The sequence below is a fragment of the Pelobates fuscus genome, chromosome 5 (genome assembly GCF_036172605.1).
Source record: "Pelobates fuscus isolate aPelFus1 chromosome 5, aPelFus1.pri, whole genome shotgun sequence".
NCBI classification, from domain to species: domain Eukaryota; kingdom Metazoa; phylum Chordata; class Amphibia; order Anura; family Pelobatidae; genus Pelobates; species Pelobates fuscus.
Genome location: NC_086321.1, coordinates 231,522,005 through 231,547,209, shown reverse-complemented (window position 1 = coordinate 231,547,209; position 25,205 = coordinate 231,522,005). Strand labels below are relative to the sequence as shown.

Here is a 25,205-nt window from a genome sequence, read left to right as displayed (position 1 = left end):
TATGATCATATTGGCATTTGTCTCTCTGTGCCCATCTCAGTAATGAACTTGCAGGTTGTCTCCAATTACAAATCTGAATCAAACTCTACAATAGGACTGTGCACACAAAGAAAAGCATGTAACATTATCACTATAAGGGAGTACAGAGTTAGCTTGAAAGGATGGATGTTTTTCTGTTTCCTTTTCTAATTGCGATTGTGTTTTTTACATTTATGAACAACAATTGGAGTCTATGCTTATACTACAAAATTAAAAATATTGCAAATAAAGAATAAAATAATTTTGTTTAAATACAAAACCAAATGTCCTAAGATTACCTTACAAACTTATCCATCTCTATGAATGAAGCGAGAAACAAAAAGAGTTCTGTCGATGATATATTATTAGTCCATCAACTTGCAATCAGTACAGGCTGTGCAAAACAATATCAGCCTGATATGCTGGGGTTGTAAACTTGTAATTTTACAATGTAGGTTTCATGCAGCACAGCAGGACCACAAATGTTTGCCTGAGAAAATCATCAACTCACCAGTTTGGCTATTTTTCCGTAATCAATCCATTTGACTGTAGCAAAATTTGTTGATTCAGCACAGTTGAAGCCATGATTGAAACCGGCATGGTACCCATATGGGAAAGTGATCATAAATTCACCAGCTTCCTGTGTAACCTGTGGGAGAGAATCAAAGTCAGGATGAGAGGTGACAAGAAAAAAGGAATAACCGCTAACAGAGACATTAAAGTAGGAAGAGGAAGTAGGCAGGAATTACCAGATTTTACTAATTACATGACGTAAAGTCATGATTTTATTAAGGACACGGAGGCGAGTATTAGGCTTTATCTCTTTCTTTATTCCTCAGCAGCAAAGAAAGGATATTGATATTTTTTAATATAGCAATAACAAAAAAAAAACACAAATACCCCTAAGGGTTAACCATGTAACATTCCATATCTGTTAACCAATAGGATCAGTCCTTGTACTATGTCCCTTCATGTGACCTAATCTACTTCCTCTTTCTGACTGGTGCCGAAGCTGAACTCATCAACAGTAAAACTTTTCTCAAACTTGGATAATCTCCGGTAGAGGGTTCCGATGAGTCTTCCGATAAAACTAGGAGATAGCGGATGATCCTGGTTGTTTCATCACAGTGTTAAGCTGTAGGAGACAGAGAGAGGTATGGTAAAATATGTTCGAATATCGTTTTCATGCATATAAGCGATATCCATTTTTTAAAAAACAACATTCATATCTGAAACATTCCATTATATTGTCAATTTACATCAATTATTCTTATATATAACTTTGAATCTGAACAGTCAACCACTCCAACCTGTTTATGAGCAATTGGGTGGGAAATTACATGTATTGCTTACCTTTCATTGGGCGGGCTAATACTCGCCTCCGTGTCCTTAATAAAATCATGACTTTACGTCATGTAATTAGTAAAATCTGGTAATTTTATTAAAGGACACGGAGGCTCATATTAGGCTAGTTTAAAGCTGTGAAATGACCATAGACGAGATATGTTCTGTTGGACGAAAGTAAAATTCCTTGAACGTCGATTCTCTGGACCAATCAGCTGTGCGGAGGAGGTCTTCCAGTCTACATCCGATGGAGAATGCTTTTGAAGCCATAGCACCTCTAGTAGAGTGTGCTTCATAAACTGATGTGTCGATGTGAGCAGCTGACATTATCCCTTTCACCCATCGTGCCAGAGTTCCTGTGGATACTGGATGATGAGGTTTCCTCACTGCCAAGAACAGGTCCGGTGTTGTTGGGTTCCGGAATGACTGGGTCCGCAGTTCGTATTCCCGCAGACATGCCACCGGGCAGAGGTTAGTGTTGTGAGGAAAAGAGGGGTAGAAGACTGAAGTGATTTTCGACTTCGTACGTCTGGTAATCGTAAACAGAACACCATGTGGGGTGAAGGATCGTGCATCGATATCCAGGGCCCGCACGTCTGATACTCTCTTGCAGGAAATTAAGCACAGGAGCATCGCTAATTTTGCGGACACTTGTTTGAGTGTGAGGTCTGAGTTTGGAGGCCAGTCTTGTAACAGACGAAGGACCATATTCACATCCCATAATGCCGTGTAGCGAGGTTGTGGTGGCCGTGCAAATTTCATGCCTCGTAAGAGGCGACAAATTAATAAATGTTTCCCGGCCGGGGAGCCTTCCCAACCGTTGTGTCCGGCTGAAATCGCTGACCTGTACACGTTTATGGTGCGGTATGCCAAACCTTGTTCGTAAAGGGTAGTCAGGAAGCCCAACACCTGATTTACAGGAGCACATATGGGATCCACGTGTTGTTCCACGCACAAACTATACCATGTGTTCCAGGCATGAGTATAGGCTCGTCTTGTCCCTGGGGCCCAAGCTCCTGCCAATAAGTCCAAAGTTGCTTGTGAAACGTTCGGCACGGACCAGGGTCCCCTGAGAGGAGCCATGTTATGAGTCTGAGATGGCCTTGCACTAGAAGTGGGTGAGAGTTCCCATCGGGGTCTGACAATAATTCCGTGCCTCCAGGGATCAATCGGGGAAGGTCGATCGACATTTCCATGAGTGAAGGGAACCATGGCTGTGCCGTCCAAAATGGCGTTATCAATACCAACGATGTTCGGGAGCGCTGTAGGTGTAGGAGAGTTCGCGCTATGAGTGAGAAAGGAGGAAAGGCGTATAGCCTGTTGTTCGGCCAATTTTGTAGGAAGGCATCCACTGCCGTGGCGTCTGGGTCCGGTCTCCAGCTGAAGAATGAGGGAAGTTGAGCATTCAGCCGGGAGGCAAAAAGATTGATGTGCATAGGTCCCCAGAGCTGGTGAAGCCTCTGGAATGTTGTGCGATTCAGTCTCCAGGCGCTGTTGTCTCTTAGGTGTCTGGAATTCCAATCCGCTACGGTGTTTGAGAGACCTGGGAGGTATTCCGCCTGTACTGATATGTTGCGACTCAGGCAGAAATACCAAAATTCTTTCGCTAGATTTGTGAGTGTTGCGGATCTCGTGCCACCCAGGTGGTTGATGTAGCGAACGGCTGATATATTGTCCATGCGCAGAAGTATGGAGCAATCGGTCGCGTGTCCGAGGAGACTCCGGAGGGCAAATGACCCGGCTAGAAGTTCCAAGCCGTTGATGTGGAGTTCTTTTTCTTCTGAAGACCATTTTCCACCTGTAGAGGTAGGACCACAGCGAGCTCCCCATCCCAATCTGCTCGCGTCGGATTCTATGACGAGATCCGGAGTTGTTCCGAAGATTGCCCTGCCATTCCATGCTTCCATGTGTTGAAGCCACCATGCCAGTTCCTCTTTTGCCGCGCAGTCTAGAGGTATAGAATTGGAATAAGATTGACCCAAGTGTAGGTGGGTGGTTTTGAGTTGTTGCAGGGATCTGTAATGTAGTGGTCCTGGGAAGATCGCTTGTATAGAGGCGGCTAACAGTCCAATTATCCTGGCTAGTTGTCGGAGGGTTAAGACCGGTCGTGTCAACGTCCTCCGGATTTCCTTCTTGATAAGTTTTACCTTCTTGGTAGGTAGACTGAGTGTTCCTTGAATTGCGTCTATATCGAAGCCCAGGAACTCGATCGAGTGGGAGGGTTGCAGGATCGATTTGTCCCAATTGATTAGGAACCCCAGATTTTGCAAAAGGGTTAGCGCCCAGGATAGATGTTGGGTCAGGAGTTGGGTGTCCTGGGCCATGATCAGCATGTCGTCGAGGTATATGATGAGTCGTACACCTCTGCTGCGAAGGAGAGCGACCACCGGCTTCAGCAGCTTGGTGAAGCACCACGGGACTGAAGACAGGCCGAAAGGGAGGCAGCGGAAACGCCACATAGTCTGTTCCCATCGGAATTAAAGTAGGTGGTGACATTCCTCGGCAATCGGTATCGTGAGGTATGCATCTTGGAGGTCCAGTTTTACCATCCAGTCTCCCAATCTTAGCAAGTCCCGTAGGCAGTGTATCCCTTCCATCTTGAAGTGATGGTATGTGACAAAGGCGTTGAGAGGCCGTAGGTTTATTACTGGTCTGGTGCCCCCGCCTTTCTTGGGTACTAGGAAGATGTTGCTTAGGAACCCAGGGGCGGTAAGTGAGACTTTGTATATCGCACCTTTCTCCTCTAGTGTGCGAATCTCTTTTGACACCAGATGTTTGTCTCGTGGGGAAAAAACAATCCGGTGTGGCAATGAGAGTTGGATTGGTTGTTGTGTGAATTCGATGTGATAGCCAAGAATGGTCTCTAGGACCCAGGCATCTGAGGTTAGGTTGTGCCAGGCCTCTTGAAAATGAAACAATCTGCCCCCCACCTGTGATAAGGAATGGGTGTGTAAAGAGAAGTGACTCACCATAAGGCCGGCGGCCATAGGAGGATCCCCTGGTTCCACGTGGGTGCCATGACCTGCCCCTGGTCGGGAAGAACGGTGATTGTGTCCTTGGTTCGGGCGGGTGGAAACGTGTTGTGGCGGAGCCTCGATAGCCCCGGAACGGAGTCCGGGAGGGGCGGCCGGACAGACGGCCCCGCTGTCTGCCGGCCCCACCAAAAACCTTTTGCGAGAACACTCGCTTCATATTATGTTGTGCCTTATCCAGTGCCGTAAACGTGCTGACGTAATTGCCCAGGGTTTTAACAAAATCGTCACTGAATAAGAGACCTTTTGCCTGTGTGCCAGGCTCGGAGATTGCCAGGTGTACTAACTTTGGCTCAATCTTCATTAATATGGCTTTACGCCGTTCTGTGGCCAACGCGGTGTTGGCATTTCCAATCAGGCATATGCCCCTCTGAATCCATCCTCGGATGGCCATTAAGTCTATTGGGGTTCCCCCCGTAAGGGCTGCTTCGACCATGTCGAAGATTTTAGTTATAGGCCCGAGTATGTCCAGGGTCTTGTCCTGGCAATGCTTAAGGGAGTAATCCAATCCCTTTTTGGCCCTCCATCCTGACTTACCCAGGAACTGAGCGATCTTGGGATCCACCTCGGGGGTCGCGCAGGCCATGTCTGGGACAGTGGGGCGTGGGCATTCCGCCCTCAGTTTGTTCCTTGTGGCCTTGTCGAGGGGTTTCCTCACCCTGGTCGCTATGTAAATAGCCACATGGTTTGTGGGGTACCAGTCCGCTAAGCGCGGATTGTGCAAGGTGTCAGGGTCAAAGAGGGGTTCCCCTTGGGGGTCTAACACAGCGGATTCCTCCGTCTCTTGCTCAGCGTCCAGCGCTTGTGGCGCGGCTTCGCCGCGTTCGGGGGACGAGTCATCTGAGTAGACTGGGTCGATGTTATCGGACCCATCTGATACCTCCTCTGAGTCCGAATCAGAGTCGGACGAATCAGGTAGGGCTTTTGCCCTCTTCCAACTCCGCACCGTTTTTGCCCGGCGGGGGGCTCTTTTCCGTGGGAGCACCACGTCATCAGTCTCAACAGGGCGCAACCTGTCCGTCTTACTATTTTTGGAGGCAGCACCTGGTAGATGGTGCGATTTGCAAGTCGCCTTGCGGCCGCTAGGGACCACTGGCTTGCTATCAGAGGATATAGGGGGTGTAGAGCCCGGGTGTTGGCTGGATGCCCTTATAGCGGAGGAGATAGAGTGGGACAGGGTGTCCGACATCACCCCCATGGCATTATATATGGCCTGTGTCACTGACTTATTCATCGTAGCATCCAGGAGCGCCTGGAACTCCTCTGAGTTTACGTGCTCCTGGGATGCATCCCCAAATCCCCCAGTGGCAGCAGTGTCTGTAGACTGGGCTGCTGTATTACGCTTGCTGGGCTTAGTAGAAGTGGGGGGGGTGACAGTCAGTTTATCAGCAGGGGACTGCATACTGGTCAGAAAATGTCACAGTAATTTTATACAATAATTCACTAACAGCAGAACTGTCACCAACGGACAGATGCACACTGACACCACTGCAGTGGTTTATGTATTCCAAACTAATTGGCTGCACGCTGTATACAAGTATACAGGCAGCTATGGCAAGGCACAGGCTATTGAGGCACAAATTCGCTAAACGGCACAAATAATATGGTAGCTTACCGAGTGTTCCCTCAGGAATGACTCCTGGGGGCACCGGTAAGCTGCCTGACAAACCCCCTAGCCAATCAGCTTGCGCCCCTCCCTGACAGAATGGCGCGAGCGAAAAGAGCGGCAAATTTGCCAACCCCAAGATGGCCGCCGCGATGCGTGAGGGCGCACTGCGCATGCGCGGGCGGTCTGAATGGCGGTCAGAGTAATAGCCGACCTTCTGGCGGCTAGGAGCTTCGATCCGACCCGGGGAGGTGAGGGGGGGGGGGCGGGAGGGGGGTGCCTCGGGGTCCCGAGAGCGTCCCCCACCCGGTGGACAGTGATGGGAGGAAAAACGGGTTATAAACAACCCGAAAAGGCAGTGCAGGATATGGCTTGCCCCAAGGGAGAGGCAAGTACCCTGCACGGAGGACAGATGGAGCGAACACAGAAAACACAAATAATATACAACTATAATAAAAGGCAAATTTTAAACATTAAAAGTACAGTAAATATAACAAATTTTCAGAGCTTAAAAATTATGTGGTACTTAGCTGAGGCAGCAGCAAAGAAAGAGGAAGTAGATTAGGTCACATGAAGGGACATAGTACAAGGACTGATCCTATTGGTTAACAGATATGGAATGTTACATGGTTAACCCTTAGGGGTATTTGTGTTTTTTTTTTTGTTATTGCTATATTAAAAAATATCAATATCCTTTCTTTGCTGCTGAGGAATAAAGAAAGAGATAAAGCCTAATATGAGCCTCCGTGTCCTTTAATAAAATTCTGACTTGTATGGAACCAAGAACCAGCATGACAGAGGTATTATCAGGACAAGGGAAAACATTTTTTTTTTTTTTTTGGTAAAAACAGTTGATGACTGCTTAAATACACACACACTGCCCCCCATACATTATATTTTTTATTAAAAAAGCCCCCCTACCCTCCTCACCACACATTCACACACTGCCCCGCAACACAAATTGCCCCCCATACACACTGCCCCAAAAAACACACATACACTGACCCACACACACTGCCAACCCATACACACACTCAGGGCCGCCATCAGGGCATGACAACCATAACAGTTGTCATGGGCCCGGCGGCCCTGGGGGGCCCGGCCGCCCGGGCCCCACGTGTGGGGCCCATCGGGTGGCCCACACACTTAGGGCCACCCGATGAGCCCCTTTCTTCAGGGGCCCGGTCAGCGCTATGGCCGTTGTATAGCGCGACCGGCCCCTTTAAAAAAAAAAAAAAAAAAAAAAAAAAAAGCAGCCGCAAGTGCTGCTGGGAGGAAGTGCTCACTTCCTCCCAGCTCACTCCGCGCGGGAGGAGCGCGCCCGCCCGCCCGCCCACCCAGCCGTAAAGAGGGAGAGCCCAGCAATGAAGAGGGAGCAGCGCCGACTCCCATCATCCCCAGCCACCCTCCTGCAAAGAAAAGGTAAGAGACAGGAGGGTGGCTGGAAAATGAGCTGTGTGTGTGCATGTATGTCTGTATGTCTGTGTCTGTCTGTATGCATGTATGTGTCTGTCTGCATGTATGTGTATGCATGTATGTCTGTCTGTCTGTATGCATGTATGTGTATGTGTGTCTGTCTGTATGTATGTCTGTATGCATGTATGTGTATGTCTGTCTATCTGTGTGTCTGTATGCATGTTTGTGTATGTCTGTGTGTCTGTATGCATGTCTGTGTGTCTGTATGCATGTATGTGTATGTCTGTATGTCTGTATGCATGTCTGTGTGTCTGTATGCATGTATGTGTATGTCTGTATGTATGCATGTGTGTCTGTATGCATGTCTGTGTATGTATGTCTGTCTGAATGTATGTCTGTCTGTATGCATGTATGTCTGTGTCTGTATGTGTATGTCTGTATGCATGTATGTCTATGTATGTATGTCTGTCTGGATGCATGCATGCCTGTCTGTATGTCTATGTCTGTCTGTATGCGTGTATGTCTGTGTGTCTGGATGCATGTATGTGTATGTATGTCTGTCTGCATGTCTGTCTATGTATGTATGTCTGTCTGGATGCATGCATGTCTGTCTGTATGTCTCTGTCTGTATGCGTGTATGTCTGACTGTATGCATGTATGTCTGTGTGTCTGGATGCATGTACACTGCGTGCAGAATTATTAGGCAAATTAGTATTTTGACCACATCATCCTCTTTATGCATGTTGTCTTACTCCAAGCTGTATAGGCTCGAAAGCCTACTACCAATTAAGCATATTAGGTGATGTGCATCTCTGTAATGAGAAGGGGTGTGGTCTAATGACATCAACACCCTAAATCAGGTGTGCATAATTATTAGGCAACCTCCTTTCCTTTGGCAAAATGGGTCAAAAGAAGGACTTGACAGGCTCAGAAAAGATTAAAATAGTGAGATATCTTGCAGAGGGATGCAGCACTCTTAAAATTGCAAAGCTTCTGAAGCGTGATCATCGAACAATCAAGTGTTTCATTCAAAATAGTCAACAGGGTCGCAAGAAGCGTGTGGAGAAACCAAGGCGCAAAATAACTGCCCATGAACTGAGAAAAGTCAAGCGTGAAGCTGCCAAGATGCCACTTGCCACCAGTTTGGCCATATTTCAGAGCTGCAACATCACTGGAGTGCCCGAAAGCACAAGGTGTGCAATACTCAGAGACATGGCCAAGGTAAGAAAGGCTGAAAGACGACCACAACTGAACAAGACACACAAGCTGAAACGTCAAGACTGGGCCAAGAAATATCTCAAGACTGATTTTTCTAAGGTTTTATGGACTGATGAAATGAGAGTGAGTCTTGATGGGCCAGATGGATGGATTGGTAAAGGGCAGAGAGCTCCAGTCCGACTCAGACGCCAGCAAGGTGGAGGTGGAGTACTGGTTTGGGCTGGGATCATCAAAGATGAGCTTGTGGGGCCTTTTCGGGTTGAGGATGGAGTCAAGCTCAACTCCCAGTTTCTGGAAGACACCTTCTTCAAGCAGTGGTACAGGAAGAAGTCTGCATCCTTCAAGAAAAACATGATTTTCATGCAGGACAATGCTCCATCACACGCGTCCAAGTACTCCACCGCGTGGCTGGCAAGAAAGGGTATAAAAGAAGAAAATCTAATGACATGGCCTCCTTGTTCACCTGATCTGAACTCCATTGAGAACCTGTGGTCCATCATCAAATGTGAGATTTACAAGGAGGGAAAACAGTACACCTCTCTGAACAGTGTCTGGGAGGCTGTGGTTGCTGCTGCACGCAATGTTGATGGTGAACAGATCAAAACACTGACAGAATCCATGGATGGCAGGCTTTTGAGTGTCCTTGCAAAGAAAGGTGGCTATATTGGTCACTGAGTTGTTTCTGTTATGTTTTTGAATGTCAGAAATTTATATTTGTGAATGTTGAGATGTTATATTGGTTTCACTGGTAAAAATAAATACCGTATTTATCGGCGTATAACACGCACTTTTTTCCCCTGAAAATAGGGGAAAAATCGTGGGTGCGTGTTATACGCCGATATCCCATAATTACTTACCTGTCCTGAAGCGTGGGCCGGCTTCACAGCGCGCACCGCGGTACAGGAACTTTAATTTAAGGTTCCGGTTTCCGGCGGGACTGAAAGGAAGTGTGCACACTATTGTGCACACTTCCTTTCAGTCCCGCCGGAAACCGGAACCTTAAATTAAAGTTCCTGTACCGCGGTGCGCGCTGTGAAGCCGGCCCACGCTTCAGGGCAGGTAAGTAATTATGGGAGGGGAGGAAAGTACACTATGGGAGGGGAGGGGAGGGGGAGGAAAGTACACTATGGGAGGGGAGGGGGAGGAAAGTACACTATGGGAGGGGAGGGGGAGGAAAGTACACTATGGGAGGGTAATGGGGGAAGTACACTATGGGAGGGGGAGGAAAGTACACTATGGGAGGGGAGGGGGGGGAAAGTACACTATGGGAGGGGAGGGGGGGGAAAGTACACTATGGGAGGGGAGGGGGGGAAGTACACTATGGGAGGGGAGGAGGGGGAAATACTATGGGAGGGGAGGGGGGGAGAATACTATGGGAGGGGAGGGGGGGAGAATACTATGGGAGGGGAGGGGGGGAGAATACTATGGGAGGGGAGGGGGGGAGAATACTATGGGAGGGGAGGGGGAGAATACTATGGGAGGGGGGGAGAATACTATGGGAGGGGGGGAGAATACTATGGGAGGGGGGGAGAATACTATGGGAGGGGGGGAGAATACTATGGGAGGGGGGGAGAATACTATGGGAGGGGGGGAGAATACTATGGGAGGGGGGGAGAATACTATGGGAGGGGGGAGAATACTATGGGAGGAGGGGGGAGAATACTATGGGAGGAGGGGGGAGAATACTATGGGAGGAGGGGGGGAATACTATGGGAGGAGGGGGGGAATACTATGGGAGGAGGGGGGGAATACTATGGGAGGAGGGGGGAATACTATGGGAGGGGGGGGAGAATACTATGGAAAGGGGGGGGGACACTATGGGATGAGGGGGGAATACTATGGCATGAGGGGGGGGAATACTATGGCATGAGGGGGGAAATTTCCTGGAATTTCTTTCTAAAAATGAGGTGCGTGTTATACGCCTGTGCGTGTTATACGCCGATAAATACGGTAATTGAAATGGGTATATATTTGTTTTTTGTTAAGTTGCCTAATAATTATGCACAGTAATAGTCACCTGCACACACATATATCCCCCTAAAATAGCTATAACTAAAAACAAACTAAAAACTACTTCCAAAAATATTCAGCTTTGATATTAATGAGTGTTTTGAGTTCATTGAGAATATGGTTGTTGTTCAATAATAAAATTAATCCTCAAAAATACAACTTGCCTAATAATTCTGCACTCCCTGTATGTGTATGTATGTCTGTCTGTGTATGTATGTCTGTCTGCATGCATGTATGTCTGTCCGTATGTCTATGTGTGTATGTATGTATGTCTGTGTGTATGTCTATGTATGTATGTATGTCTGGATGCATGTCTGTGTGTATGTCTATGTCTGTCTGACTGCATGCATGTATGTCTACGTATGCATGTCTGTCTATGTATGTTTGTGTATGTCTGTATGCATACATGTATGTCTGTATGCATGTATGTCTGTATGTATGTCTATGTATGTCTGTATGTCATTATATTTGTATATATGTCAGTATGAATGTATGTCTGCATATTATTATGAACGTAGGTCTGTGTGTATGTGTGTATGGATGTCTGTATGCATGTATGTCTGTCAGTATGTCTGTATATATGCATGTATGTCTGTCTGTATGTCTGTATGCCATTATGAATGTATGTGTGTATGGATGTCAGTGTCTGTATGTATGAATGTGTGTGTGTATGTATGTATGTCGGTGTCTGTATGTATGTGTGTCTGTCTGTCACTATGTATGCCTGTGTGTATGTCTCAGTATGTGTGTGTCAGTATGTATGCCTGTATGCGTGTATGTCTGTTTCAGTATGTGTGTCTGTTAGTATGTATCAGTGTGTGCGTTTGTGTCTGTGTGTGGACCCAGTGAGCGGTATTTGGAGGCGGGCCCCAGGGGGCCCAGACCCTGAGCTGAGTTAGGGGCCCCAAAATTTCTGGTGGCGGCCCTGCACACACTGCCCCCCACATACACTTCCCCCCATACACACACTGCCCTGACAAACACATACACTGCCCCCTTCCCCATACACACAAACAGTGTCCCCCATACACACACTGTGTCAGGATTACAGTATGATCCAGCACATAGAATTATGTAACACAGAGGACTGATTGGTAACGTATACCGGACCTTAGAATGGCCGGACTAAATTACTAAAGAATAGTCAGAAATAGCCGAGGTCAAGGGATACAGAAAGAGACACAACGATAAGGAAAAGCCAGGGGTCATGGAAGCCAGAAAACAGGGAAGTCCATACCAATACCAAAGTCAAATAACCAGAAAAAACAGAATCAATAACGCGCTCTCGGACAACCACAAGGGAAACCACGACAGGGCACTGAGCAAGAGAACTGGGCCTAAATACCCCACCTAGGGATCCGATTGGTTGTAACCGGCCTTTGACCCCAAAGGCAGTTACCAGGTTCCTATTTACATGATTGCTGCTCAGCACAAACCCTCATGTGGATTGATTGCTGCTCGGCACAACTTTTCCTGTCAGGACAGTAATTTTGCTTGGCACAACATTTCCTGTCAGAACAGTAGATGCCATTAATAACATTTATGTGCGGATGAATACGTAATATTACCCCCCCCTACCTGAAGAATGCCCAACAGGCGGGAAGGACCAGGCTTGAGAGGAAACTTGGCAGGAAAATAGCAAATCTTGCAGCCAGCATGCATATCAGATGCCGGAACCCAAGAACGATCGGCTGGTCCATAACCTTTCCAATCCACCAAGTACCGTAAAGTGCCCCGAGAAAACCTGGAATCAATTATGGAAGAGACCTCATACTCTTCCTGTCCAGAAACAACTAAGGGAGAAGGAGGGACACTTGAGACAGTATATTTATTGCAAACAAGAGGTTTGAGTAAGGACACATGAAAGGTATTAGGAATTTTAAAGGAGGGAGGAAGGGCCAGAGAGTACGCAACAGGATTGAGCCTACGAAGGACACGAAAAGGTCCAAGGAACCTAGGAGCAAATTTCATGGTAGGAACTTTGAGCCTGATGTTACGAGAAGATAACCAAACCCTCTCACCCACTTGGTAAACAGGGTTGGCAACTCAACGTCTATCAGAATAATGCTTGAAACAGTCAGAAGCAGTACCCAGAGCAGATTGAACTATAACCCAGGTATCACGTATGGAAGCCAGACGGTCATCCAAAGCAGGAATAGCCGTATCAGAAAAAACAGCCAGTAGGACAGTAGGATGCCGGCCATTATTAACAAAAAAATGGACTATGCCCAGAGGAGTCATGGTCAGCATTGTTCCTAGCAAACTCAGCCCATGGTAGTAAATTGGACCAATTGTCTTCATTGCTATTAACGAAACAACGCAAATATAATTCCAAGGACTGGTTAGCCTTCTCAGCTGTACCAGACACAAACTGAGAACCTCTATCAGATACTATATTGTGAGGAATGCCATGCAGACGGACAATTTCTCGTATAAAGATTAGTACCAGGTGTTGAGATGACGGCAATTTCTTGAGAGGAATAAAATGAGCCATTTTAGAAAAAAGGGTCCACAACCATGAGAATAGTGTATAATATACACTGCCCCACACAAACATACACTGCCCACCCACACACACCCGGCCCCCCATACACAAATTGCCCAACACACCCTACACATTCACACACTGCACCCCTCGCACATTACACCACTGAGTCTTTGTCCTACTACAGCCCCATATCCCAGCAGATCCCAGGTAAGTTGTCAAACTGTTCTTAAACGGTTTGACTACTTACTCTGGCAGGGGGTCCCGGCACCATAAACACTACACAGAGCTGTAGTGGTCATTGTGCATGGGTTATTTCTTTAAAGGGACACTATAGTCACCAGTGCAACTACATGTATTCCTGACCCTATAGTGTTAACGCGACGATCTAGCCCCCCTGGGCCCCTCATGCCTCTATAAATATAGTAAAAATCTTACTTTATTCAAGCCAAAAGCTGTAAATCTGCATGCTGCATGCTGACTCAGGAAAAACAAGCAGTCTGCGGATATGTGATAGCCTGATCCAATCACAGTGCTTCTCCATAGGATTGGCTGAGACTGACAAGGAGGCAGATCAGGGGCAGAGCCAGCATGATTCAAACACAGCCCTGGCCAATCAGCATCTCCTCATAGAGATTAATTGAATCAATCAATCTCTATGAGGAAAGTTCAGTGTCTGCATGCAGTGGGGTGAGATACTGAATCGCAGGATGCTCTTGCACAGCAGATCTGAGTGGATGGAAGCATATTATGCCTCCATCAACTCAGAAGTCCCTCTGGTTCACTCTGAGTGACTGCAACTGGAGGTGTTCCTAGCTTTCAATGTAAACACTGTATTTTCTCAGAAAATACAGTGTTTACATGAGAGGCTGCAGGGAGCTATAGTTCTCACCTGAACAACCTCATTAAGCTGAAGTTGTTCAGGTGACTATAGTGTCCCTTTAAATAATCTAAAAGTGCCCCTCCCGAGATCAGTCTCTGTATCAGAGGCAGACCGGGAGCACACGATCAAGCTGCCCCTGCAGCCTGTCAGAGCGAGCACATATGCTGCAGGAACTCACGATCCGCATCCCTGCTCTTCCGTGTCCAGTGTGAAGTGCAGGGAGACAGATCAGTGATGATCTCCTTCTCTGTGCAAAGAAGAAAAAAAGTAAAATCCTACCCCCCCTTTCCTCTGCTTTAATAAAATTAACCCTTTCCCTGCCAATTGATCACTGACTACAGTGATCAATTGCCAGGAACTACATTTTACTGTCATCTGAATTTTTTATTTATTTTTTTAACTCCTGAGGGTCAACTTTTATTTTTTGTACCCCTCAGGGGTTAATTGTATTTTATTAATTAATTTAAATATATTAAAATGATATATTTAGCTAGCTGGGGTGGGTGAAAGTTAGTGGGGAATTGGGGAATTTGGTGTTAGGCTAAGTTTTAAAAAGTAAAAAAAAAATGTTTTCATAACGTTTAAAAAAAAAAAAAAAAGTAAAAAAAAAAAACACCCCCCTTTACCCAGTCTTAATAAAAATGAACCCCTTCCCTGCCAGTTGATCACTACCTACAGTGATCAAAATACAGATCACGGGGGGCGGGGCCTGACCGCCATGCAGACAAGTCGCACATAGAGATAGCTCCTGACAGGACTCACCAAAACCACGAAAAATAACGACTTTTCACTTGATAAAACAAGCAACGATCCTGCCGGAGCAACTCTACACTCACGAGAGACACTTTTTAAGGTGTCTCCCTAATCAACCGGAGGTCACATCCTGACACTTCTTTGGGCCTACTCGTGGACACAGCCGAGAAGATACGGCCGGTCTCTCGGCTGTCTACATTGCTGGGACACACAGGTGGAAGGGGCTCCTGCTTCCCCCCCCCGCCGTTGAGGGACATCACGGCACCTGCACACTCTTGAGTATCCCGTTGAGAGGTACCGAGCCACTGGGACGCAGCTAAGATGGCCGCCCAGCGAAGGCCCAAAAAGCGGAGCACACACACCCAACCTACCACGCACCTCCTGGGGGATCTCGACCGGCTCTGCGCGAGCCTCTGGAACATGCTGTGCGACAGCGGGATGGATTACCACCTGGCAGTTAAGCTAGTGGCTACATGGATTCGCCCAGTAACTCGCCGTCGCCATTACAGACCTCCACCACGAGCATCCAGAAAGGCCGCCAGGCCACGCAAATACCGCCGGTTCAATGGGTGGGAAACAACGCCATGCTACTCGGGCGAACGCACTTGCCCCCACACTCATGAGAACAAAATTACCAAACCAGGCTTCCACACAAGCTACTTACCCAACCCGGGAACGAACGCTCAGCACAGCCTATCTCCATCCCTCCAAGTCACAGCTGCAAACCGGGGAGTCGCAAAGCTACACACTCTAATGAATGCCTCTGCAGAGACGAACGCAGACGGCAAGAGACAAGTCCATGCACTGGGCATCGGCTGAAAGGACCACTTCTGTGCCTATCAAGTGGACATACCTCACTTCCATCTGGAGGGCACGTTCACAGACGATGCTACACGGACTTCCTACATTCTACCCTTCTTTAGTTATGGCCGCGATGACAGTATGTTTCTAGTGGCACCACATCCTGACAGCTAATGCCAGTGTAAACTATACACATGCGTATATAATCTGATGTTTTACTTTGAGACACTGCATTTGGTTATAGGGGTCAATCTGCTTTTACTATGCCCTTAACTTTAATTCATATTACGGTCTCTGACACCCGGCGGGGTAACAGCCATGCCGCTAACAGGGATAGGCTGAACTTACTCTAGAGAGACAATCCATATGTTTTAAGTACCAAGCTCTGAGTTTTCTATACTTTTCTATACATATCTTATGATTTTCCTTTCTCTGCTTTTATTTCTCCTTACGCCAATTGATTTATTGTTGATGCTGTAAAGTAACACTATAATATAAGCGACTTCGCCTTAGCCTAAAAAAAAAAAAAAAAAATACAATATTATTCTGTGATCCGATTTTTTTTTTTAACCCCTTAGGGTTAACTTTTATTTTATTTTTTAGCCCTCAGGTGCAATTTATTTAATTAATTTAAATATTATAAAATTATATATTTTGCTAGCTGGGGTGGGTGGGAGTAATAGGTAATTAGGGAATTTACTGTTATTGCTGCTTAGGGGTTAGGGGTTAACGGTAAAATAAAAGTTTAGAAAAATTTTAAATCTGTAAAACTAATTTTAAGAAAGTTTAAAAAATGTAATCAGCAAAAAAAGCTTAAAAACTAGTTTTAAAAAGTAAAAAAGTTTCAAAAAGTAAAAAAAAATACATTTAAAAATTCTCATTACCACTACACTTGGAACAAACTAGAGAACGAATGATCCCATGCTACAGTTCAAAATATGCATTTTGAATTACCCCATGGTGTATTCTGTACTGAGTCGACATAGCTGAGCAATATGAAGTATTATACAGTCGTAGTACACATACAATTTGCTAAATATACTGTGCAAACTCACTTTGTGTTTCAAAAAGACAGAAAAAAATGCTTATTACCACTACACTTGGTACAAGCTAGCGGAAAAATTATCCCACGCTGAGGTTCAAAATATGTCTTTTAAAATACCCTGGGGATGTCTACTTTAAGAAATGGTATGCCTTTATGGTGTAGTTGTAATATGTAGCATTCTCAAGAGCTCCGAAGTGGGACACGGATGCATCAAAACCCTCCAAAAATTCACACTTAAAAACCTGAACTTGTCACATCTCTTTTACAGCACTGTAACTTCACAAAATAGTGTCTAGGTCATACATTGGGCATATTGTTTTACTCAGAAGATGTAACTGAACATAATTTATGGATTTTTATGACAGTGGTACATATCAAGTGTAAGAAATACTCAGCAAAAATGCAACATATGTAAAAATGCAATTTTCCCCTCCTCACCACAAACATTGACATAAATTGGTGAAAAAACGGTGACAAGTTAAGGCACAATATACACCATACGAGATACTCTGGGGTGTCTGATTTATCAAATGAAAGCCCTTATTATTTGAACAATCGCACTGCTATATTACCCTAAAATGAGACATAGGCCCGTCAAATCCATCTATGAAAATTCTAACTATAGAAACTGAAATATCCTTGTCTCTTATATGGCATTGAAGCTTTACAGAAAAGTGCCAAAGGCATACAATGTGGGTATCGTTATACTCAGCAGATGTAGCTGAACACAATGTGGGGTTCTGTGCAGGAATAGCACACACCAGCTTTATGAAATACACATTACAAAAACCTTGTTATATGTGTATATGCCAAAATAAAGAAAAACACAATTTTACTCCAATATTTAGCAGATCGGTGATTAAATATGCTACGTAAAAAGTGTCAAACTAACCTTACGTAAATAGCCTGTGATGTCTACTTTATATAAATATATACTTTTGTGTGGCAATTTTTTTTTCTGTGATGGCTACTAAATCTACAAGACAAACATACCAACTTCGAATTTTTTTGCAAATGGAAATTGTATTTAAGTCCTTGAATTTTGTGACTTTCAAAATAAGCTGAAATCATAGACATATGATGTACTCTATAAATCAAGACACATAAATTAATTTATTTTGAATTACTTTTTCTAAGCTGGACATATTATGCACACGCTATTATTTCCAAAACTGTGAAAAAATTTTTTTATTTTTTTTTATAATTAATGAGAATGTATCTATGTATATGTGACATCAAAAAGAAATGTTTGCCCTCTAAAAAACGATTTGTTATATATGTTCGTGCAATAAATGACAGAGATGCAAATTGTGCTTGAACACAAACAGCAAAAAATGCAAAAATGGCTTGTGTCCTTAAGCGTAAGACAAGCTTCTGAAGCTGTGTCCTTAAGGGGTTAAAGTGTAAGAAACCATGACGTGTACTGTTCTTGCTTGTATACCCTGTGTTTTGCATTGGTTGCATATAATTAAAAAATGAAAAAAACTAACATAAAGATTGTCCAAAAAAAACTGCCTCTCTGAGGCAGTGTCGGGCGCCTCTGATTTGGCCGCTAACAGGGCATAAGCTTCCTCTGCGTTATACTTCCTAAACATTGTGTACTACAGTAATGAACTTTAACTCCCAGGTGCGCTGGGACATCGAGATTTGCTGTTGCTGGTCTGCCCCTGACTCGGAGGCACCCAGCAACTGTGTTAACCCTGCGACCACTGGCACCGCAGCGAGCTGGGGTTAATTTGAACGCATGACAGACCAGGTCCGTGATCCGGTGTTAAGGGGTTAAACAAATCCTAATTTGTTCCTTTCTTTGGTTTTAGTTTTTGAGTATCACCTAACTTTTTTACCTATACATAAGACAACATGGGGCTACTTTTTCACATGGGGAGCATAATCTTTAGTAATTTTTGCAATGGGTGGAGCTCAGCAAAGTTGCATTTCAATTGTTAAACTGATTTAAAAGACAACTGTCACATCAATGCTATTTTTAATATAATGATCCTTAAATCAAGTTTTGAAAGGAAATCGATTTAATGTAAAAAGAGGTATATGTAAGAAACAAAATAGGAAAAATAGATACATCTTTTGTCAGACAGTGTTAGAAAACCTCTATATAGTTTCTATGGTTTTCCCTGCTTCACTCCCTGCACATTGCAGTGACATAATGAAAGCGGCTGTCAAACTTAAACACGATCTGACCCTAGATATATTTATATGGCTGAAGGATGCGGTCATCTGCTGAAAGTAAGGAGGAGATTTTCTCTCTTTTTATTTTTTTAATAGTTCTTTACTTAACAAAGAATCCATTTCCTTTCTAAACATGAGGAAATGATTATTATATTAAAAGATAGTGTTCAGGTGACAGTTCTTTATTAAACACAATCCATCAGTCAAAAGAATCCCACAGAAGGCCAAACTGCAGACACCATGGACAAAAGAGAACATAATAGAAGCACCCCATTATTGAGATCCGACACAAGGAAGAAAAGACAATAAATATAAATAAAGCAAGTGGCAATGGGGGAAGTGTGATCATGAAGATACAGAAGCCAAAAGCAAAGAAAAATATAAAAAATAAATTTAAACGACAGGGCCGCTTTACAGTGAGAAGCTCCTGTATGCTCACCATTTAGTAGTAGCTTTCCCCACATCACACAGCATATCAGGCGGGGGTATAAGGGAACTTTTGAAACCACCTTTTTTTTTTACTAATATGAGTCATACTGTCCCCTACAGGCATTTTTTTTTTTTTTTTTTTAACTATTTGCCTGCTGGCTGCTAGTGCTACCAATAAGCAAATAGTTCAGATTTTTAGAATCCAGGCCCTGATTTTAAGCATCCAAGCCTGTATTTTCAGTAGTCCAGCACCTTTAAGAGAAGCTGCCCAGCCCCGTTAAGAAAAGCTGCCCAGCCCCGTTAAGAGAAGCTGCCCAGCCCCGTTAAGAGAAGCTGCCCAGCCCCGTTAAGAGAAGCTGCCCAGCCCCGTTAAGAGAAGCTGCCCAGCCCCGTTAAGAGAAGCTGCCCAGTACCTTTGACAGAAGCTGACCAGCACCTTTGACAGAAGCTGACCAGAACTTTTAAGAGAAGCTGCCCATCAGCTTTAAGTCTGGCTTAGATCTGGACCACATTTCTGGTTTATTTAGAGCATGCTCTGCAAAATCAATATTAAATAGACAATAGACAATATTAAATAGAGTGAACAATGTCCTGATGGTGCAATAGGAATGGCCCCAAGCTGCAAACCAAAACATGACTTTTCGGCTAAGTACCAGAAGCAGAACTGAAGATGCTTTTCTTCAGGACTTTCCAATGGCTGCCTGGATATTGCAGCAGGTCATGCAACAGATGTTAACCCTGGCACTCGTCAACCTTCCTACCTGGTTCAGTCTTCAACTTCTAGACTTGGCAACATATTTTCTGTGATTGAAGTAATTCTTAGTGCTTCTCAGGAATCCAGATATAAAGATCCATTGCTTCATACAACAAATCTTATACCTCTCCTAGTATGGTTGACAACAGGAGACAGGGCCAGAATACCTACAGGCTCATGACTAATGCGGAACCTACTCTGACTGTTAAAAGCCCCCTTCCCTGCCTTCTATCCAAGTGCTGCCAGGAGCAAGAAGCTCCCTGCTATGCAGTTGCAGTGCAGCTGGAGTTGGCTTTGCATAGAGAAGATTGTCATTAAACCATTTCATTGGCTCAGAGTGCATGCATGTGCTCTGAGCAAGTAAACAGAGGGGAAGAGGGAGTGAGAAGGGAAAGAAGGAGAAGGGAGGAAAGACCAAAATAAAAGCAGATGGGTTAGGGAAGAGGGAAGGCTGCAATTAAGGAGAGAGAGGATATACGAGCTTCTCTCTGACAGCTCTGCCTGCAAGGAAGAGGCAAAACATGTTGCCAGAGTGCAGTGTGCACCGAAGACGGACATAAAATATGCACAAAATTAACATTAGGCAGCCCAGACTACCCACGTCATGTGTGCAGTGGATGCAACTAGCCCCCAATGCACAATTGAAAATAACTTTGGATATGCAGTGTTACAAGAAGAAACACTGCACATCCAGACTCATACCACTATAACCACTGAAGTAGAACTGGTCATGGCGTTTGAAGTAACTCTTTAAGAGTTCTCATTTGTGGACTACTATTGTTTAATAAAATTACACACCCAGCTAATTTTGAAAATTATTCTTATGAAACATTTCCTTTTACTGCGTGACCTGTGACCATGTTTGACAGAAATAGAAAAAAACCTGAAAAATAGGTGCTCCAAGCACCAGGAGAGAGACATTTGTTTTTAGATTGTTTTTTTGTTGTTGTTGTTTTTGTAGAAGTTGAGTACAAACAATCATTTGGAAAAAAATAAATAGTTTTGTCCTTATTTTTACTTCATGCATGTGAGAGTCTAAAATAACAAAACATTACATTGGACTTGCAACTGAACAAACTTGCTTTTTGTAAAAAAAAAAAAAAAAGAAATAAAAAGAAAATTCCAAAATACCTTATCAAAAGGAATCCCATATTTTTTCAATATTGATGGAGATATCAAAGTCATTTTATGACGGAGGAATGCTTCACATCCTTGAGAACTGCTGGGAAAGAAACCTAGAAAAATGGAAAAAAATTATTAGGATAAATATAGTTTTGGATATAAAATCCAATCTCAAGTCAAGGGATATTCTTTGAGCGATTATATATCAATCAACACTACCAACACAACACATTACAACACTTTAAAAACAACACTATGGCTGCATTTACAAAAATGAAAATTATTTGTTTAACTAATACAACCAAACTAATGCAAAACAAGAAACAGTTTAAAATATATTTCCTAATAATCCATTTATTTGATACCACATGCGATTATTTTTAATTCAAAATACTCAAGTGGAACAGTCAATTAGGTACTGACCAGGACATTACAAATCATTTGAGGCCAAGATACATCAAATGTACAAATGGATAAATAAGGTAGCGCAGAGTGAGACAAGCACCGATATACCGGTACTGCTCACTTACCGACTGGGTTCCGTTCCTACAACCCGGTCGTAGAACAAATTGGTTGGTAAGTGAGGAGTTAAGGGATTCCCTGCTCTGCTGCATTCTAATATGTACGGAGAAATGTCCCTGAACATAGACGAACGAAACAGAGATTTCCCAGAACATAGATTTAAGGGATTCTCTGCTCTGGTGCGCATGTTTATGCTCAGGTACATTTCCCCAAACATAGACGAACATACAAAAGCAGGGAATCCCTCTAATCTATGCTCGGGAAAATTTCCCCGAATATAGATAAGAGGGATTCCCTGCTCTGTTGAGTTTGTCTATGTTTGGGGAAATATCCTCGAACTTAGAAACATAGAATGTGACGGCAGATAAGAACCATTTGTAACGGATCGACGGGCACCCTGACTGGGTACCTCCGTTGATGGATGCTCCTAGTGCTTCCTGAGGGCTCCAAGCACTCCAACCGACACCATAACCACCGTAGACTCTGCCAGAGAGCAAGGCAGGAACAAGCTCTTAGAAGAGCTTAGTAATGATTTAGCAAGGGAGTATGACAAGCAGAGCAATCCCTTGTAGCAGATCCCCCCAATAAGAGACAGCACTCCAAATTGAGGGTGAAGTAGAACTGAAGCTTTTAATCAAACACTCTGCTTTTATGCCCATTTTACAAACATAGTACCGCCCACAGGGTTTTGAAGAACAAACCAATCAATATATTACAACTCAGCTAAACTCTTCCATTCATACCAGCAGAAATCCTCCCCTCTGCCTGTGATACAATTACTGAACACAATGGGCTAACGTAATTATCACAGGCAGGAAAATACACAGCTTTACACAATATTCATAACCTTAAAAGTATACATCACATTCACTTACATTTTCAGAATCAGCATACTCCAAATACAAACATACTCAAATATCAGAAAATTCCTTCCATTGGTTTAAAAGTTAGGTCGAAGTCCTTTGTGACCAGTGAAGCATGGCTTTCCAGCCAAAACCAGTTCCACAGAGTCCTCTATCCTGGAGATAATTGGCTTAACTGGGTGTGGTAAGCCAACTATCTCCAGGTACAGAAAATGTCTCTATTTACAACAACAGCAAAATTACAAAAAATACATAATTCCTATAATACTGAACAGAACCCCCACATTCAATCTATCCCGAGATGGCTTGGATCTGAGCGCTCAATATATCCAGACAGCGCTCAGATCCCACAAACACAGTCAAATCGCCATGGGGTTTAAGTCTAGCATGGGCTGATGATAGGGTCCATAGTCATGAGGCAGGAGGCTGGCAATCAGGCTTCTCCATAACCTAGTGGTGAGGTTAGTTTCGCCACACCATTCAGCCCATCTAGACTGCCCATTTTTTTTTTTTTTTAAATACTTACATTAGTCCCTGGCCTTATCTTATAGTTAGGATAGCCTTATGCATATCCCACACATGCTTAAACTCCTTTACTGTGTTAACCTCTACCACTTTAGCTGGAAGCCTATTCCATGCATCCACTACCCTCTCAGTAAAGTAATACTTCCTGATATTATTTTTAAACCTTTGTCCCTCTAATTTAAGACTATGTCCTCTGGTTGTGGTAGTTTTTCTTCTTTTAAATATAGTCTCCTCCTTTACTGTGTTGATTCCCTTTATGTATTTAAATGTTTCTATCATATCCCCCCTGTCTCGTCTTTCCTCCAAGCTATACATGTTAAGTTCCTTTAACCTTTCCTGGTAAGTTTTATCCTGCAATCCATGAACCAGTTTAGTAGCCCTTCTTTGAACTCTCTCTAAGGTATCAATATCCTTCTGAATATATGGTCTCCAGTACTGTGTACAGTACTCCAAGTGAGGTCTCACCAGTGTTCTGTACAATGGCATGAGCACTTCCCTCTTTCTACTGCTAATACCTCTCCCTATACAACCAAGCATTATGCCAGCATTTCCTGCTGCTCTATTACATTGTCTTCCTACCTTTAAGTCATCAGAAATAATCACCCCTAAATCCTGTTCCTCAGATGTTGAGGTTAGGACTCTATCAAATATTCTGTTCTCTACCATTGGGTTTTTATGTCCAAGATGCCTTATCTGGGACTTGTGCACATTAAATGTCAGTTGCCACAACTCTGACCATTTTTCTTGTTTACCTAAATCATTTGCCATTTGGCTTAACCCTCCTGGAACATCAACCCTGTTACATATCTTAGTGTCATTAGCAAAAAGACATACCTTACGATCAAGACCTTCTGCAATATCACTAATAAAAACATTAAAGAGAATGGGTCCAAATACAGATCTCTACTCCATTGACTACAACCCTTTGTTGCCTCTCACTCAGGCACTTCCTTACCCATTCAACAATATTGGAATCCAAACTTAAAAATTGCAGTTTATTGATAAGCCTTCTATGTGCAACAATGTCAAAAGCCTTACTGAAATCTAGGTAAGAAATGTCTACTGCACCACCCTGATCTATTCTTTTAGTTACCCAATCAAAAAAAATCAATCAATAAGATTAGCTTGGCATGATCTCCCTGAAGTAAACTCATGTTGTCTCTGATATTGAGATCCATGGTGTTTTAGATGTTCAAGAATATGATCTTTTAACATGGTTTCCATTACTTTCCCCACTACTGAAGTAAGGCTTACTGGCTTATAGTTGCCAGACTCCTCCCTACTACCTTTCTTGTGAATGGGCACAACATTTACTAACTTCCAATCTTCTGGGACTACTCCTGTTAACAATGATTGGTTAAATAAATCTGTTAATGGTTTTGCTAGTACACCACTAAGCTCTTTTAATACCTTTGGGTGTATTTCATCAGGTCCCATTGACTTATTTGTCTTTACTTTTGACAGTTGAAATAGAACCTCTTCCTCTGTAAACTCACATGTAACAAATTACTAATTTGTCCTTTTTCCAAACAGAGTCCCCATTCTTTCATTTTCATCTGTAAATACTGAACGTTCATTGAGGCAGTCAGCTAGACCTTTATCCTCTTCTACATACCTTCCTTTTGTTTTTAAACTACCGTATATACTCGAGTATAAGCATTTTTTGTGCTGAAAAACCCCAACTCGGCTTATACTCGAGTCGGTGTCTGTATTATGGCAATTTACATTGCCATAATACAGACAATGGGGCTGGCAGAGAGTTTACTTACCTCTCCTGCAGCTCCTGTCAGCTCCCTCCACCTCCGTGCCGGTCCGTTCAGCACCTCTGTCAGCTCCCAGTGTAAGTCTCGCGAGAGCCGCGGTGTCATAGTGCGGCTCTCGCGAGACTTACAATGTGAGCTAACAGAAGAGCTGCACGGACCGGCGCGGAGGAGAAGGGAGCTGACAGAAGCTGCAGGAGAGGTAAGTGCTTCCTGCCAGCACCCCTCCCCCCCACTGAACTACCAATGCCACTGGACCACCAGGGAAGGAGAGCCCCCCAACCTGCCATGTATCAAGCAGGGAGGGGGGACGAAAAAAAAATAATAATAAAATAAAGTAATATTTTTTAAAAAATATATAATAAAAATGCCCACCCCCCACCAAGGCTCTGCAACACAAACACACACTGCATCACACACACACACACATTGCAC

General features: G+C 44.0%; 1 protein-coding gene across 3 annotated transcripts in view; it reads right to left on the bottom strand.

Annotated features, from left to right (window-relative positions):
• Positions 1-25,205, bottom strand: part of KDM4C (lysine demethylase 4C) — a 585,611-nt gene that overhangs the window by 404,397 nt on the left and 156,009 nt on the right. For 2 of the 3 annotated variants that reach the window (XM_063455113.1, XM_063455114.1), the window contains exons 7-8: positions 21,110-21,213; positions 530-667 (exon numbers count right to left, since the gene is read on the bottom strand). In XM_063455113.1, coding sequence (XP_063311183.1) covers positions 530-667; positions 21,110-21,213 — 242 coding nt within the window. Of the gene's footprint in view, positions 1-529; positions 668-20,927; positions 21,014-21,109; positions 21,214-25,205 lie in introns of those variants that run through there. The other variant, XM_063455115.1, reaches the window with a different exon arrangement.